This window comes from Alosa sapidissima, chromosome 11 (genome assembly GCF_018492685.1).
Source record: "Alosa sapidissima isolate fAloSap1 chromosome 11, fAloSap1.pri, whole genome shotgun sequence".
NCBI classification, from domain to species: domain Eukaryota; kingdom Metazoa; phylum Chordata; class Actinopteri; order Clupeiformes; family Clupeidae; genus Alosa; species Alosa sapidissima.
Window position 1 is genome coordinate 23,228,721 of NC_055967.1, and position 17,298 is coordinate 23,246,018.

A 17,298-nucleotide genomic window follows, 5' to 3' on the forward strand; every position below is an offset into this window, starting at 1 on the left:
TCTTCTCCTCAGCCCTGAGACAGTGGGAACTGGAAGGTCATGTCCTTGAGAGTCCAGCCTCTGCAGTGGCAGTCGGTAGTCCTGCCCTGGGGGGTGCATGTGTGTGAAGAATGTGTGTGTATGAAGAAAGCATGACTGTGTGCATGTGTGTATGAGTGTGCACAGTGTGTGTGTGTGTGTCTGTGTGTGTTTGTGTGTGTGTGCTGGTCTATCAGATCCAGGCTGTCTCTGATGTAGGCCATGAGACAGAGGCAGATAGCATCACCCACTTCCTCCTCTCTCTGCAGGATTAATCCCTCGCTAGGCAACAGCCCTAGCGTCCTCCTCCCCCACTCCCGACGCAGCAGTGCGCCTATGAGCGCACCTGACGCCGCATACACGCATACACACACACACACACACACACACACACACAAACAAAGCGCTGGCGTCCTTCCCCACTTTCCTGACGCAGCACTGCGCACCTGACGCTGTTAGCAGAGTACACCCCCAACATATACATACACACACACACACACAGCTCTGCCTCACACTGGTTGCTTTTAGCACCAAGGCGCGTCACTGCCACACACACACACACGGTGTCTGTGCAGGTGAGATGGATCTGTCTTGTCTGCAGGACACTGTGAGGTGACGCGAATTCCAATGTGAAATGTAGACGGCTCAGTCACACACACACACACACACACAACCTCTCTCTCTCACACACGCACTCATTCTGACTCATTGTCTTTCTCTCTCTGTCTCTCTCTCTCCTTCACACACACACACTCAGTGAGAAGCGCGTTCTGATGCAGGATGAGGGGGCTCTCGTCTGACCATACCGCAGTGAGCCTCGGAACTCTTTTAAGATGGACGCGGAACTGAGATAAGGGGAGAATAACATGTCAAGTGTAATACACACAGATGACCTTTACAGTGCACAAGGAATCCTCTTCCCTACAAACACACACACACACACACACACATACAGAGGATCACACTCATAATCATAGCGTCCTCTCCTTTGACAGTACGTTGAGAGCTTATTTTTGCTGGTCTAGTGAAACCCAACCAATGGGAGTGGAGCGCCATCCATGGCTTGTGGTGCGTTTAGTTGTGACGGCTGATGTGTCAATCTGCTGAAGTGCTCTTTGAGCGGCTAATTAAATGAGTTCATGGCGAGAGCTGCTCTATGGCTCTCATATTTCACCTGATGAGCGACTAGGCCTACTCGCTCCGAGCCATCCGTCCTCTGTCAGGGAGGCCAGCCGTCGCTCTGCCAACTGCTCTCATGTTTACACATCGCCACCTAGTGGCTGTGGGTGTCTGTGACTGGCGTGGACACACATGCAGACATGGCTACACGCTGAGGAGAATCTGATGTGTAGCCTAAGATACATATTCAGAGACAGATTTGCACTATTCTGACGTTGCACACAAAGCTTCTAGGAGGCCGATAGAAAAGCAGCATAGCGCAGCACACATTAAAGTGTATTTCCAGCGTAATTAACAGTCTTCTGTAATAAACACTGCGTTCGCTAACTAGATTGTTGGTGGTTCATTTTATGTGTAGAGACCCTGACAAGGTTTGGTGCTGCTTTGAACAATATTACTGGTTAAAAAAAATGCTATTTGGGAATCGTTTAGCTTACTGCCCCTAGCTAATCCACTGCTTGCGATTTGGGGCTATAGCATACAGGCCAAGCTCTGTAGTGGTTGATCAACGAAAATGACTGTCTCTACGGCTTATTTTATGTGTTTTAATGCAGAAAAACACCCTTGCATATTTCACAGTGTATTGGTTCAGTATGGATTTCCATTTTTTTTTCACATGATGCTGTTAAAAAATGATTTAGCTGATGAATGATGTATTGTTTAGATTGACCAATTTGGCAATCCAGCAAGTGCATGCTGTGGCAGACTGCCTAAAGTGTTAAAGGGGAGCTCCGCAGACGCAGGGTGCACTTTTAATATTCTCATCTGGGCTGTGTAGACAGCCACCCCGCTGATCCTGTAGTAACACTGACTGTGAGGCAGAGGTGTAAAAGTCCAGCTTCAGAAAGTAAAAGTGCTACCATGTATTGTTTCTACCTGTGCATTTAACACAGGTGATTTCACTAATTAGCTCATCTACCTGGCTGAGGAGTTGTACTTATTAGATTCAGCTGATTTAGTGAATGGTTGGAGCAAATATGTGGCAGGACCTTTACTTTCTGAAGCCGGACTTTTACAACTCTGCTGTGAGGGCCGACCTCATGCTCTGAGAATGGCAGAGACACCAGGTGACATTCAGCTGACCCAGACTTTATAATCCCTGCACTTCCTCATACCACCAGCAGGTGGCACTGTTGAGAGAGCCCACATCAGTCACCACTGCATGAGGTTGTCACTTGGAGGAGGAAGACACGCATCACTGCAGGTAGATATCCAATCAGCACACACTCTCAAACTCAATGTGTCAGGTGGACATCCAATCAGGGCACACTCTCAGACTCAATGTGTCAGTTAGTGGAGGCCAGAATGGGGATATGAGTGTGAAGAGGTAACAGGTGAGTGTGTGAGTCTGTTTGTGTGTGTCTGTCTGTCTGTTTGTGTTTGTGTGTGTGTGTGAGTGTGTGTGTGTGTGTGTAGAAACACAGCAGAACCTTAAAGGCCTTCTCAACACAGGGATTACTGCCCCCCTCTCACAAACCGGTTCATCATGTTTAATCTGTTAACTAATGATGACACACACACAACACACACACACATACACACACACACACACACACACACACACTCACACACACATGATGGGGTAGGGGGGTAGGGTGGGGTGTGTGAGACACCACACCTGTGTGTAGACAGCACTGTGGGAGTCAAGACACTATACAAGTTTTTTATTTTTTATTGTGTTTCTGTTCCATGGTGGGGGAGTCTGAAGGGCACATGGTTTATTTGTGTGTGTGTGTGTGTGTGGGGGGTGGGGGGGGGTGGGGAGTGTTCAAGGCACCAGAACAACACGCATGGTGTTGGTGTAACCGGAGCCTGGACGCCAGCCAGTCACCACGATAACCACATCGCCAGCCTTGAAGAACTTGTGGTGCTTGCCTGAGTAGAGAAAAAGGAGGGAGATTTTGCATTCCTTTAAGCATCACTGGTGTCAGTGTAGAGTGTTAATTAAGCATCACTGGTGTCAGTGTAGAGTGTTAATTAAGCATCACTGGTTTCAGTGTAGAGTGTTAATTAAGCATCACTGGTTTCAGTGTAGAGTGTTAATTAAGCATCACTGGTTTCAGTGTAGAGTGTTAATTAAGCATCACTGGTTTCAGTGTAGAGTGTTAATTAAGCATCACTGGTTTCAGTGTAGAGTGTTAATTAAACATCACTGGTTTCAGTGTAGAGTGTTAATTAAGCATCACTGGTGTCAGTGTAGAGTGTTAATTAAACATCACTGGTTTCAGTGTAGAGTGTTAATTTAATGTTAACTCAGATACTGGGAGATACTGTGTTCTCAAAGTAATCATTACCAGCATACGTAGTTATTCACCTGTGTCTAGAACTATCAGTAGACATGCAATGAAAGGAATATCTTCAAACATGAAATGAAGCTTGTACATCACTGATGAAACGTGTCATCTCAGGGAAGATGGCTTCATGCTGTCCTCACTCTGCCTGTAACCCTGTGATTGGTCAGATGGCCTGACCCTAACCCTGTGAGCGTGTGTGATTGGTCAGATGGTCTGACCCTAACCCTGTGTGCACGTGTAATTGGTCAGATGGTCTGACCCTAACACTATGTGCATGTGTGATTGGTCAGACGGTCTGATCCTAACCCTGTGAGCGTGTGTGATTGGTCAGATGGTCTGACCCTAACACTATGTGCATGTGTGATTGGTCAGACGGTCTGATCCTAACCCTGTGAGCGTGTGTGATTGGTCAGATGGAGAGACTGGCCCTTACCTATCTCCAGGGCGAAGTTGACGCGCAGGTCAACATCCTCGGCCCAGACGTCGTGGGCATTCTTGGTGTAGAGGACTGGGTAGATGCCGCGGTACAGGTGAGCCTGGCGGGCGGCCTGCTCGTTACGGGTCACGGCTATGATTGGAGCGCGGGGGCGGTACCTGGACAGCATGTGAGCAGACCTGTGGAGAGACAGGGGTCAGACACACCTGAACTAAAGGAGGAGGAGTCAGATACACCTGAACTAAAGGAGGAGGAGCCAGACACACCTGAATGAAAGGAGGAGGAGTCAGATACACCTGAACTAAAGGAGGAGGGGCCAGACACACCTGAACTAAAGGAGGAGGAGTCAGATACACCTGAACTAAAGGAGGAGGGGCCAGACACACCTGAACTAAAGGAGGAGGAGTCAGATACACTTGAACTAAAGGAAACCTTACAGATGGATAGGATAAAAAAACAATATAGTATCATGTTTGTATGGTAGCAAGCCCCAAAAATACATCTCTTATTCTCTATCTGTGCACATTTAATGAGATAAATGAAAAAAACAAAGTAAAGGCCAAAAGTCAAAGGCCACTTCTGCCCTCAAATACTGTGAACATATCTCATTGCATTGTGGGAACTGTAGTCTTTCTTGTGCCTTGTTGAGATTGACATGCATGTGTGGGAGTGTACGATAGCGGCAGACGGCCCCACGCATACATTCACAGCTGTCCATCATATGAGCCCATGTGGGCCCGCGTCCAGTTTCAGCACACACACACACACACACACACACACACACACACACACACACACACACACACACACTCAAAGAGACTGAAGTGTTGCATTGCCAGTTAATCACACTACAGCCTGATTCATGATAATGATTAAAACTCTCTAAGGGCCCTTTCTAAGAAGACACACAGGTACACATCTGTGTTGTGTGTACGTGTTCATGTGTGTGTGTATGTGTGCATGTCTGTATACCATGTCCATGTGTGTGTAGCCCTGAGGTGGACAACTGAGTTAAAATTAACTTGGTGAATGTCAAGGTTCAGGAACTGGAAAGGTCGCCATGCGAAGCTCTGGCATTTAGGTCACCACTGTACTCCATTAGCGCTGTAGAGCTGTGTGTGTCTGTGTGTGTGTCTGTGTGTGTGTGTGTGTGTGTGCGTATGTATGTGTGTGTGTGTGTGTGTGTGTGTGTGTGTGTGTGTGTATGTGTGTGTGTGTGTGTGTGTGTATGTATGTGTGTATGTGTATGTGTGTGTGTGTGTGTGTGTACGTGTGTGTGTGTGTGTGTGCGTATGTATGTGTGTATGTATGTGTGTATGTGTATGTGTGTATGTGTATGTGTATGTGTGTGTGTGTGTATGTATGTGTGTATGTGTATGTGTGTGTGTGTGTGTGTGTATGTGTGTGTGTTTGTGTGTGTGTGTGTGCGTGTGTGTATGTGTGTGTGTGTGTGTGTGTGTGTGTGCGTATGTATGTGTGTGTGTGTGTGTGTGTGTGTATGTGTGTATGTGTATGTGTATGTGTGTGTGTGTGCGCGTGTGTGTGTGTATGTGTGTGTGTTTGTGCGCTCTCTGACCTGCCGGATTTGGTGAGGACGATAATGGCGTTGGCGCAGCACTTGAAGGAGGCCTCGACGGCGCCGATGGCAACGGTCTCTGTGGGGTCACGTGTCAGGTGGGTAACGCGGCGCAGCTCCTCGAACAGCTGCCTGTGGAACATGGCCGCCTCGGCCTCACGGGCGATCTGCACCACGGGGACACGGGGAGAGAGAGAGAGACAGAGAGGCAGTGATGAGATATCTGACATTAGGCCACACAAACCAAAACATCGATCACGTACAGCAGTGGTCCCCAAACTTTTCCTTCCGAGGGCCAGCTCACTATGCCTGGCTCTAAGAGAGGGCCAGAAACTCACCTTAGTTGAATATTCCATTACATTTAATCATAGGCTACTGCAATTTAATACTATTGTTAGCTGTATTTATATTGCAATTATTCCATATCAGTATAAAATGTAGCTCAAATGAAATAATACTAGTAAAAAATAGCATTCCCAAAAGTATTAGCAGGGAGTCCAAAAAGTGTATTTTATTCAAAATGTGTGAACTCTGAACTCTGTGTCTTTGCATACACCGCTCAAGTTGTGAACAAGCAATATCCTACAAATAATTTGAAGTTCTCAAACTATGAGAGTTTTATGAAGTGCTGGCAAAAACATCTGAAATGACCACTTTTACTCACCTGATGAGAACTTTGTGAATTGTGAATTTGTATGAACATTTGAACGAGTGAATAAAAAATAGAAATAATTATCCCAGAAAGTCCCAGAAATATGACTTGAATAGAAGTTAGTTAGTTATTAACAATTAATTGATAAACTTTTAGAATACTTTGAGCACTGATGCAGTACCGCTTACCTTGTTTGCAGGTAGGCCTACATTTCATTCTGTTTTCAATGGCAAACGCGAAACAGCGCCAAAACAACCACCAGTGGACAAAAAGAGTATTACATGTGTACTATTAAGACTCGCCATAGAGAATGAATGGGGGAAATTACGGAGGTTATAGTTTGATGATGTCGTAGTCCCATGCGGGCCAGATGCTATATACCACGGACATGTTTTGGGGGGCCACCCAAAATGAGGTGGCGGGCTGTATCCGCCCCGCGGGCCGTAGTTTGGGGACCACTGACGTACTGTACAGCATTACTCAGTTCTTCAGTTCTATAGTACACATAATGTATACCGTATTTTCTGGACTATACGTCGCACTTTTTTTCATAGTTTGGCTGGCCCTGCGACTTATAGTCAGGTGCGACTTAGGCCTATAAATGAAAAAATATATAATTTAACATGTTTTTAAATGTTAATTCATATTAACTGACATGAACCCTACATGAAAAATAACTGTCTAGCTGCGAGAAAGCGCTCTCAAATGCACAAGTTCTGTGCACTTTCAGTCAGAGATTAGGTAGCCCTATGCCTGAAGCACACGTGCATACCTACCGTAAAGCCTCAAATTATGGCCGGGATTCTATTTATAGCCGGGCCTCAGATTCGGACAAATAAAGGCCAGTAATAATTTTGTTTCAATTTAACTCATAAAAGAGCTCTTCTTAATATTTTATTTTGTTGGTTGGTTTAATATTGTTGCCAATGAAAAGTCATTGTCTTACACCACGAGTCTCCAACACGTTGAAAACACGTTTGTTTTCCTTTCCTGTCGATCGCGGTTGATGTAGAAGCCCCTGGGCTATAATTTGACTTCAGCGGTGAGAGAGGGAGAGAGAGGGGCACCCGCAAAGTGGTCCTGCGCGCGCTTGTGTGTGGCATGGGGTTCAATTGAAGTCAGAGTTGGTCTGTCCAGTCAATAGTCCCGCATTCAGGCCGTTCCATTATTATATTAACGTTATCAGACAGTGCTGTAACATGTGTGGGAATTTATCTCATTATGATGGAGTTGTGGGACTTTTATTACTATGCTCAATACTTAAGAACTTATGCGCAAAAACACAATCCCACGCTGAAATTTAGGCCCTAGTTTTAAATGCGCATATTTTTTTCTCTTGCTCTCTCGGAGGTGGCCAGCCGAGTATTTCTTCTGCTGCCAGCTTGTGCCAATATATCGTCCAAAATGCTTGCTTGCATTGCATTCTCCACATTTTTAGCTAAATGTTCATGTACCACATCAGCATTTTTTGTTCAGTGAATCTTTTGTAAATTGCTTTACAATTAGCGCAGGCACTCGTCAGCAACCTTCGGCTTGCCTCTTGCCGCTATTCACTCCTTCGTCTTCATTAACATTCTCAATATTTTTGGCCCCTATGTGTCCAGTTACATCTGTCTGTTCTTGGTCTTGGATTTTGTGAAATACATTTCTAAATATCACCTGCTTGCTGCAGCTTTGGTCTGCACGTCCTATTAAAACCGGTCTGTGCACTTCTTTTTAAAACCGCATCTTTTCTCTCTCATGGGCATTTAATCTGCTGCCGGCTTCTCACTCCACATCGCCCAAAATGCTTGATTGCATTGCATTCTCTACATTTTTAGCTAAATATTCATGTACTATTTGCCAGCACTTCATAAAACTAAATATTCATGTACTTGCCAGCACTTCATAAAACTCTCATAGTTTGAGAACTTCAAATTATTTGTAGGATATTGCTTGTTCACAACTTGAGCTGTGTATGCAAAGACACAGAGTTCAGAGTTCACACATTTTGAATAAAATACACTTTTGGGACTCCCTGCTAATACTTTTGGGAATGCTATTTTTTTACTAGTATTATTTCATTTGAGCTACATTTTATACTGATATGGAATGATTGCAATATAAACACAGCTAACAATAGTATTAAATTGCAGTAGCCTATGATTAAATGTAATGGAATATTCAACTAAGGTGAGTCTCTGGCCCTCTCTTAGAGCCAGGCATAGTGAGCTGGCCCTCGGAAGAAAAAGTTTGGGGACCACTGTACTACATCAACATTTTTTGTTCAGTGAATCTTTTGTAAATATTACCTTCGGGCCTATAGGTCTATGCCTGGCTTGCTTCGGTCACGTCCTTTTAAAACCATCTTTTTCTCTCTCAGGAAAATTTAATCTGCTGCCAGCTTGTGACTCCACATTGCCCAATATGCTTGATTGCATTGTATTCTCCACATTTTAGCTACATTTTGGTGTACCACATGGCATTTTCTTTCAGTGAATCTTTTGCTTTAGAATTAGACCTTCATTAACATTAATCTTTTTGGCCTCAGTAGTCCAGTTACATAGTTTCTGTTTTTGGTTTTGGATTTTGTGAAATACATTTCTAAATATATGCGACTTATAGTCCAGTGCGACTTATATATGTTTTTTTCCTGTTCATGACGCATTTGACTAATGCGACTTATACTCCGGAGCGACTTATAGTCCGGAAAATACGGTACGCAGTATATCCTCAAAAGGGCCTTAGCCAACTCAAAATATCAACCACAACCACACTTATTCAGTTCTACATAATACAGACATGAAATATACACAGTATATCTTCAAAGGGACTAAAAAGGAACAAGGCGACTTTGCCAATGCTTTGCCTGAATGCTTACAAAATGACTGTGTCTCATTTGACATTGTTATTTGTACACATTGTAACTATACAAATCACAGCATTTAATTAGGAAAATGTTGGCGTTCTTTTGTCACTATTGGGAGGTGTAGGCTATTGGAGCCGGCCACTTCGAGGCAACTTTGCTAAGCTAGGCTATCGGTGGGTGCATCAGACCGACTAACTACACGCACGGAGATGAGACGGGTATGTATCAACTTATCTAACTCTGGAGGAAACACGGAATCCCAAAAAGTCGGCGTGTTCCTTTAACAAGGTATTTTTTGAAAAATATACTGTATTAAAAAATGTAAAAACAAACATCATAACTGTGATCATAGTAAAATCCACTGCCTGATGCCCATCAGCTGAAGCCCAAGCAGGGATGGACCTTTCACTTTGAGCATAGTGTGCAGTAAAGCGGGTTGGGGTAGTGTGATGGGGGTTGGGCAAATGTGGAGGCACCGTGTATGGGTGTGTATGTATGTGCGTGTATGTATGTGTGCGTTTGTGTGTGTGTGTGTGTGTGTGTGTGTGTGTGTGTGTGTGTGTGTATGTATGTGTATGTATGTGTGTGTGTGTGTGTGTGTGTGTTCGTGTAAGTGTGAGTGTTTGTGTGTGTGTGTGTGTGTGTGTGTGCGTGTGCTCTTACATTGTGCTGCATGCGGACGCACTCCAGAGGGTAGTCTCCCTTGGCGGTCTCACCACTCAGCATGATGCAGTCGGCACCGTCCAGTACGGCGTTGGCCACATCACTGCTCTCTGCGCGAGTGGGGCGGGGCTTCTTGATCATGCTTTCCAACATCTGCCAATAGGAGCGGAGATCTCAGAACTCAGTAAAATCAGGACACCTCAGGGGAACTGGGTAGAACTCGGGGAACTCAGGGGAACTCAGTAGAACTCAGGGGAACTCAGCAGAACTCAGTAGTACTCAGGAAACCTCAGCAGAACTTAGTAGAACTTTTACACACAACAGGACACAGGTCACCAACCTGACCATGGTCCAGCTCCTTTCATGATCTCAATCTCTCTAGGGGCATGACCTGACCTGCTGCTGGACTATCCTGATCTCAATCATGAGGAGGCCATAGTCTCTCTATGGACATGACCTGACCTGCTTCTAGACTATAGGTCTCTCTATGGGCATGACTTAACCTGATTCTAGACTATAGGTCTCTATGGACATGACTTGACCTGCTGATAGACTATACTAATCTCAATCATGAAGCCACCACACTGCCTTTACCTTTATTCATTTAGCAGAAATATGAGGAATAACATTTAAGCTACAGTACAGAGGATACATCTTCATATCACATCCAACCTAAACCACAGTGCTAGCTTGATAATGTTTATGAGAAGTTAACCACACCTACTTACCTGTGTGGCACAGGTGATGGGCTTGCCCAGTCTGTTGGAGCGGCTGATCATCATCTTCTGGGCCAGGAACACCTTCTCTGTTGGGATCTCAATACCCATGTCACCGCGGGCAACCATGATGCCATCACTGGCCTCCAGGATCTCGTCAAACCTGTGGCACAACCGCAGCCACAGCAGATTCATCATTCAACACGCTCATTCTCAGGCAAGAATCAAATCAGAATCTCTCTCCAGAGTTTAGTGGTCTCACTGAACTGAATGATAAATCCCCTTATCAACCACTTAAGCATCTTTTTTCATGACAACTATGTCATCTAGATATGCTCTACCCATCTACAGCATGAGTCAGCATACTATAGTATATAGTCTGGGAAGATGCTCTGCCAAAGAAGTCAGGAAATCAGGAAAATGATTCAATCATGAATCCGAGCCAAATCAGAAGCTACTGTATGGAAAGGGAAGAGGGCTGAAGGGTTTGTGTGCTTAGCTGGTTAACCTCCACTGACTGTCTCTGTGAGCTCCTCTGCTGTGAGTAACTCTGGGCCCCAGGGGTAACCCACCTGCGGCAGCCCTCATGGTTCTCCAGCTTGCTGATGATCTTGATGTCCTTGCCCTTGTCTCCCAGCACCTTCCTGACGGCATGCACGTCGGCGGCCTTGCGGATGAAGGAGGCGAACACCATGTCGACGCCCTGCTCCACACCGAACAGCAGATCCTGCTTGTCCTTCTCAGATACGGCGGGCAGATCCACGGCAGCACCGGGCAGGTTCACACCCTTCTTGCTGCCAAGCATACCACCATTCTCAATCTCACACTCAAGGTGGTCGCTGCCTGTGGACAGGTACACAGGCACAGGTGAGGCCAGGGACAGATAGGGAGAACTTGATGAAGACAGCAAGGTGGAAAGGAGGTGGTCTGGTATCTGACATGATTTAGCAACTTGAACCAATCATCTGGATCTAAGCAGAAATTGCTGAACAGACCTGCTAGGTTAAGTGTGTACTAGTGTCCCTTTTATTAACACCTGCATGAACTACAGTTACAGAACTGTTACACATGAAAAGTGCTCAAACTCACCAATGTTCACAACCTTGACAGAGATGAGGCCATCATCAATGAAGATGTGGCTTCCAACTTGCACCACCTTGGTGATGTTCTTGTAGTCCAACCACAGGTTCTTCTCATCACAGTTGTCCATGTATTTTTCATCCAGGGTGAGCTTGATGTGCTCGCCCTTGACGAGTTGTACCTCCTTCTCACCACTCTGAGGAGCAGACGCAACAGTCACTGCTGTTAGGTCACGACCTTCAGGCCAGCGCTCTCAACACAAACCTACACAACAGCTTTTTCTGCTAACATCACTCACAACAGCATTATGATAAAGCAGAAATCTTGTTAACATGGCATGCATTTCCACTACTAACATCACACACAGTAGCATTATGTTAGAGAAAGCATGTTAGCAAATCATGCATTTCCACTGCTTACTTCACTCCACTGCTAACATCAATCAGAATAGCATTATGCTAGAGGAGAAAGCAAGTTAGCAAGGCATGCATGTCCACTGCTAACTTTACTCTACTGCTAAGGTTACTCAGATAGGTGTTCTGCTGGCAGAGAAAGCCTGTTAGCAGGTCACGTTCTTAGATTAATGTTATGGTGGAACAAAGAGCATGTCATACTCACGCCCTTGATGAGTCCAGTCCTGATCTCTGGGCCCTTGGTATCCAAGGCGACGGCGATGGGTCTGTAATCAAGGCTTCCCGGCTGGAAGCTTGCTGCAGCCTCACGCACATTCTTGATGGTTTCAGCGTGGTACTGAAAAGACAGGCGTATTCATACTCATCAGCAGGTTTTCCAGACCTCTACCATCTCCACTATAACCTTTACAGGTGAACTTAATGTGACCATCTCTAAACCTTTTAATGTGCATGTCCAACAATTCAGTGTTTCAATACTCTCTGTACTGAAACATTAAATTTGACCCGAAAGCCAGGTATCTCTAACTGTCCGTGAGTAGTGTACAAATGCAGGCATATACTTTCAGAATTTAATTTAATGTACCTGCTGTGTTGGACTGAGAGGAATGTATGAAAACCCCTATAAACAGGGGTGTAGTGGTAAAATAAGAGGTGGGTAAAGTATGAAATCTATGATCACGGTAAGGTTGACTGTGCCATGGGGTATCGTATTTTTAAATGTATGAAAACCCCTATAAATGATCTTTCAGTGCTACACAGAGAGATGGGGCATCGTGTTACAAGTTTGTCTTCGACTACAGCAGTTGCATAATGTAATTTGCTGTAATTTGGCAGGGCCATTTGTGCCTGTGGCCTTCTGTTGTCCCTGCACCCTGGTGAAGCGTGGCTTCAGTGTGTAGTTACACACACACACGTATGGTAGTGGGGTGACCTTTCCGCGTGGGCAGGACTTGTAATCCCACATATCCCAGAATGAATGACCTAAAAATACACCCACCCCCTTGGCACCGCACCAGGGGAGCTTTTAGAAACACCAGGAACACGATGGGCACTATTGCAACCACACACTAACCCAAACACTAGTTATAACTATGTACAGTCTAATACGATGGGCACTATTACAACCAATACTAACTCAAACACTAGTTATAACTATGTACAGTTTAATACAATGGGCACTATTACAACCAACACTAAATCGAACATTAGTTATAACTATGTAAAGTTTAACACAATGGCCACTATTACAACTAACACAAACTCAAACGTTAGTTATAACTATGTAAAGTTTAACAAGACGGGCACTATTACAACCAATACTAACTCAAACACTAGTTATAACTATGTACAGTTTAACACAGTGGCCACTATTACAACTAACACTAACTCAAACGTTAGTCATAACTATGTAAAGTTTAAACAGAGTCTGGATTTAGTTTCTATTTGGACTTCAAGAATTGCAGTTTTTTAATTTATTCAAACTTGCCATGCCCACCTCAGCAGCTCCTATCCTTGACCTTGACCGTCTAAAATGGATAGTTCCAGTCCTTGATTATGATTGGCTGAATCATGTTAGAAAATTCAACACAAACATTATTATTATTATTGCTCAAGTCTACTGTACTGGTGCATACCTTGAAGTTGTACTTCATAATGGTGCATGTTGTTCCAAAACTAACTATTTGAGGAGCAGGTGAACAGGTGACTGAGCTGAAGTGTGTGTGTGTGTGTGTGTGTGTGTGTGTGTGTGTGTGTGTGTGTGTGTGTGTGTGTGTGTGTGTGTGTGCATTTTGTCTGAAAATGTTGATCTGACCTGTATAGACTGCAGATTTGCTGACAGTAGGCTTGGTTCTTAAAAAGCCCAAAGATATCAGACTGGGTTTGAAATATAGAGGATCTTTTACAGAGGTCTGCTCCATGGTGCAGACACGGAGCATTGGGTATTCTCCTTAACCTTTTCTGAGGGTCGACGTTTAAATACAACAGGTCATGGGGATTCAGCCATGACCTTTGAACTTTAGATGTCGCTTTCCTCGAGTGACTGCTAAATGTCTTCAACCTGGCATACGTTGTTGTCTTGATCTTATTTTAAGCACCGTCTAAGGTCATCACCTGTATCACTTGTCTATAGATTTGATGCCCTGGTCTCTAGCATGACGCCTGAAGCAATGCAAAGGCCAGGCGGAGTCCTGACTTTTAAAGGTGAAAGGTTATTAGGCTCAGGCGGCAGAGGCGAGGCTGCTGTGGAGGGCAGAGGAGGGTTAAGAAAGGCTACTAGATCATCTTTCAGGCCCTGACATTTCCACAGCCCCGCTCAGCTGTGGCCATGGCCACCCGCATTCAGAGACATCACTCAGTGGGCCAGCCTCTGCTGCGGAGGACAGCAACAGTGACACGGGAAACGCTCACAAAGCTTACAGAACAGCTGCCATGTCTAGTGCTTTTAGGACAGTGACCTGATTTCTATATTTTAACACAATGAAATGAAGCCACAGGGCACTGTTGCACTGTTGTCTCTAAGCTGAGTTGTGAGGTGGCATTAGCCACAGGGTTGCGTGTTGCACTGTTCTCTCATTGTGCTCTGGTTGTGAGGTGCATTAGGTGCTCTAAAGCCGCTGTAAAAATCTCAGCACATGCTCACCTCATGAGTTCCGTGAGAGAAATTCATACGAGCAATGTTCATCCCGGCTTTGATCATCTGCTTCAGCATATCCACAGAGCGGGAAGCTGGCCCTGTGGGGAAATGAGAGAGAGAAGTAACATTCTATGGGCTGTTTCTCCTTGCACTTTTTGCTAGACAGCACTAAGATAAGGCTTATCATATACACTATTTACACTTATTTATGTTTCACTGATGTTAAAGGAACATTAACAGTGGAACATAGAATAGCAGATTCAAGTGGAACAGGATAGAATAAACAAACACAAGTGGAGTAATACATGTGTGATTTGAACAGTGCGGATAGGACAGTGTGTTTTGCTGGTACAGGAAGGTTCTAATGACAATTATTCATGTCTTTAATCCCCAGGCAACTAATGAACTAAAATATATGTGTGTACTGCCAGTCTGACTGGGCAAAAGCATCTGTTCAATGAGTAAATTTGTAATATATTGCACAAATATGCAACATTATTAAACACTTATTTATTACAAACTTAAGGGATCAACTGTCTGATTGCAAAGATGTGGCAAAAAATAAAATGACTAAAATGTCAAGTGTCAAGTAAATATGTATCTACTCATGGTCCCATTCAGGGTAACTAGCTAGCAGCTACTAACCAATGGTGCAGATGATGCCCGTGTTGCGGGACACGGTGGGCTTGGAGTCGATGTCCAGCAGACACGTGTGCTCCAGGAAGGAGTCTGCCATGGCAGCATGCAGCTGCTGGTGCTGGATGAACGCGGAGCCTGTATCCTTTGCCATGGTGGGAGCTGGGTCTGCCGGGAAGGTCCTGGAGAGAAGTGGAGAGAAGGCAACATTATTAGACACTTATTACAAACTTAAGGGATCAACTGTCTGATTGCAAAGATGTGACAATAATTAAAATGACTAAAAGGTCAAGTGTCAAGTGCAGGAGATGAGGAAAGAAGTGCATGGCGTCAAATGAGCATCTTTATCAGTTTCAAACCATCTATAATCCATACTTTTAGTAGGCTGTGGAGGAATCATTACTACTGTGTTTAATCTTTAAAAGGCTCAAGAACAAACATATAGTAGGCTAAGTGTTGTGTGTAGGCCCACTAAATGACTGTGGTAACATGCTGAAAGAGGGACTTGGTTCATTGTCATTATTGCAAGGACCTTCACAGAAGTAATTTCTAAAGTGTTTTTTTTTTTGTTGCCAAGCGACCTAACAGATGTTTTAAGATAGGCTAGGACCAAACATTAAAGAAACTAGGCTGTAATGGCAAGAAAGTCTGAAACATGAATACAGAACACAACGTATTAACAACCATTTATTCAATCACTTGCTAGCTAAGATGTATTCGAAATATACTTCAGGCTATACCATTTACTTCAGGCTATACCATTTAATGTTGCAGTCAAATTGGATATCAGCCTATGGGATATTTCGTTAGGTTTATATTCAAATCAAAGCTGGCTCAAAATGGCCCCACAACCAGCAGAAACAAGTAATTGACTTTCATTCTGACTTGCAAGAGGTTAGTAGCGTCTTACCTTATCTCAGATGAACGCCGGTGGGGACTAGAGCGTTTGACAGCTGTGCGCCCTATAAAGTTACTCCCCAAACTAACTGGCACTACTTTCTGGTGGCTGCGCGTGATAACCTTCCGTGAGGACAATGTGTTTAAATAGACCTAATATGAGTCTTTGAATGGCTTATAAAGTGTTGTTTTCTGTTTTGAATGCGACCATCTTTGTAAAATTTATATCTATACAGTTAAACCGTAGTTTATATTAAATATACAGGGGATTATTTTCAAATGAAATTAAACAACTACTTCAAATAGTGAGTGATGCGACCTGACCTGAGTACTGACCAATCAGAAAACGTATACTGATCAGTCCAGTGCACTACTCAAAGGTTAAAATAAAAACGAGACTAGCTGCCCACTTTTACCTTTTTTTTTATTTATATTTTTTAGTAAACTAGTTTATTAGTAAACTAGTTATCCTCTAGGGGCAATTAGGCATGTTATCCCCTAGGGGCAATTAGAAAGAGACGTGGAGTAGCACAACAACGAGTCACACATGGCAATGAATCAATATATAAAGGACATACACGCATACAAATCAAGTATTGCTGTTATGCAAAATCTACTGTGCTCCAAAGAGAAAAGTTTTTTTTGTTTTTAAAATAAGTTCCATATTGATTTAGTCAGCAGGTCCAGCCCAGTGATGTCAGGGGTTGTAAATGTTGGCCCACCAGACCTGGTGATGGATGGTGGGACAGGCAGCAGCCCCCTTGGAGAGATCTGTCCTGTAACTCTGTGAGCAGCGGGATAACATATGCCCTTTTGGGTTCTGGACCGCCGAGTTCTGGATCATCTGAAGGGGTTTCACTGTGAAGGCTGGGAGACCTGTCAGGAGGGCGTTACAGTAATCAAGTCGTGAGATGATGGCCTCTACCAGGAGTTGGGTAGCATATTGAGTCAGGTAAGGCCTGATTTTGTATGTTGTGAAACAGCAAGACCGCGCGACCGAAGCAACATGATCGGAGAAGATTGGTTATCGAGCATAAATCCTAAATTTCTTGCTAACCTAGTAGGTGCAACAGACAGGGAGTCAATTTTTATTTTGACGTGATGTGTATAGTTTAGGTATGGCTGGGAGGACTAGCAGTTCCGTTTTTGAGAGGTTTACATGGATGAAGGCACACCACCTCCAGCTAAACCAGATATGTCTGAGAGGCAATAAGAGATCTGTAAATAGATCAAGGGGTCATCATGTGGAAATGAC

The 17,298-nt window shown here is 44.3% G+C and overlaps 1 protein-coding gene across 1 annotated transcript; it reads right to left on the reverse strand.

Annotated features, from left to right (window-relative positions):
• Positions 1 to 2,853: 2,853 nt before the first annotated feature.
• LOC121724443 (pyruvate kinase PKM-like) lies at positions 2,854 to 16,155 on the reverse strand. Its single transcript, XM_042111011.1, has 11 exons — positions 16,057 to 16,155; positions 15,156 to 15,328; positions 14,517 to 14,608; positions 12,081 to 12,212; positions 11,472 to 11,658; positions 10,955 to 11,225; positions 10,395 to 10,545; positions 9,667 to 9,819; positions 5,504 to 5,670; positions 3,925 to 4,106; positions 2,854 to 3,072 (listed from the first exon to the last, which is right to left on the reverse strand). Exons 2-11 carry the CDS (start codon positions 15,298 to 15,300, stop codon positions 2,966 to 2,968), a joined length of 1,587 nt encoding a protein of 528 aa, XP_041966945.1. The 5' UTR covers positions 15,301 to 15,328; positions 16,057 to 16,155; the 3' UTR covers positions 2,854 to 2,965.
• Positions 16,156 to 17,298: the final 1,143 nt, after the last annotated feature.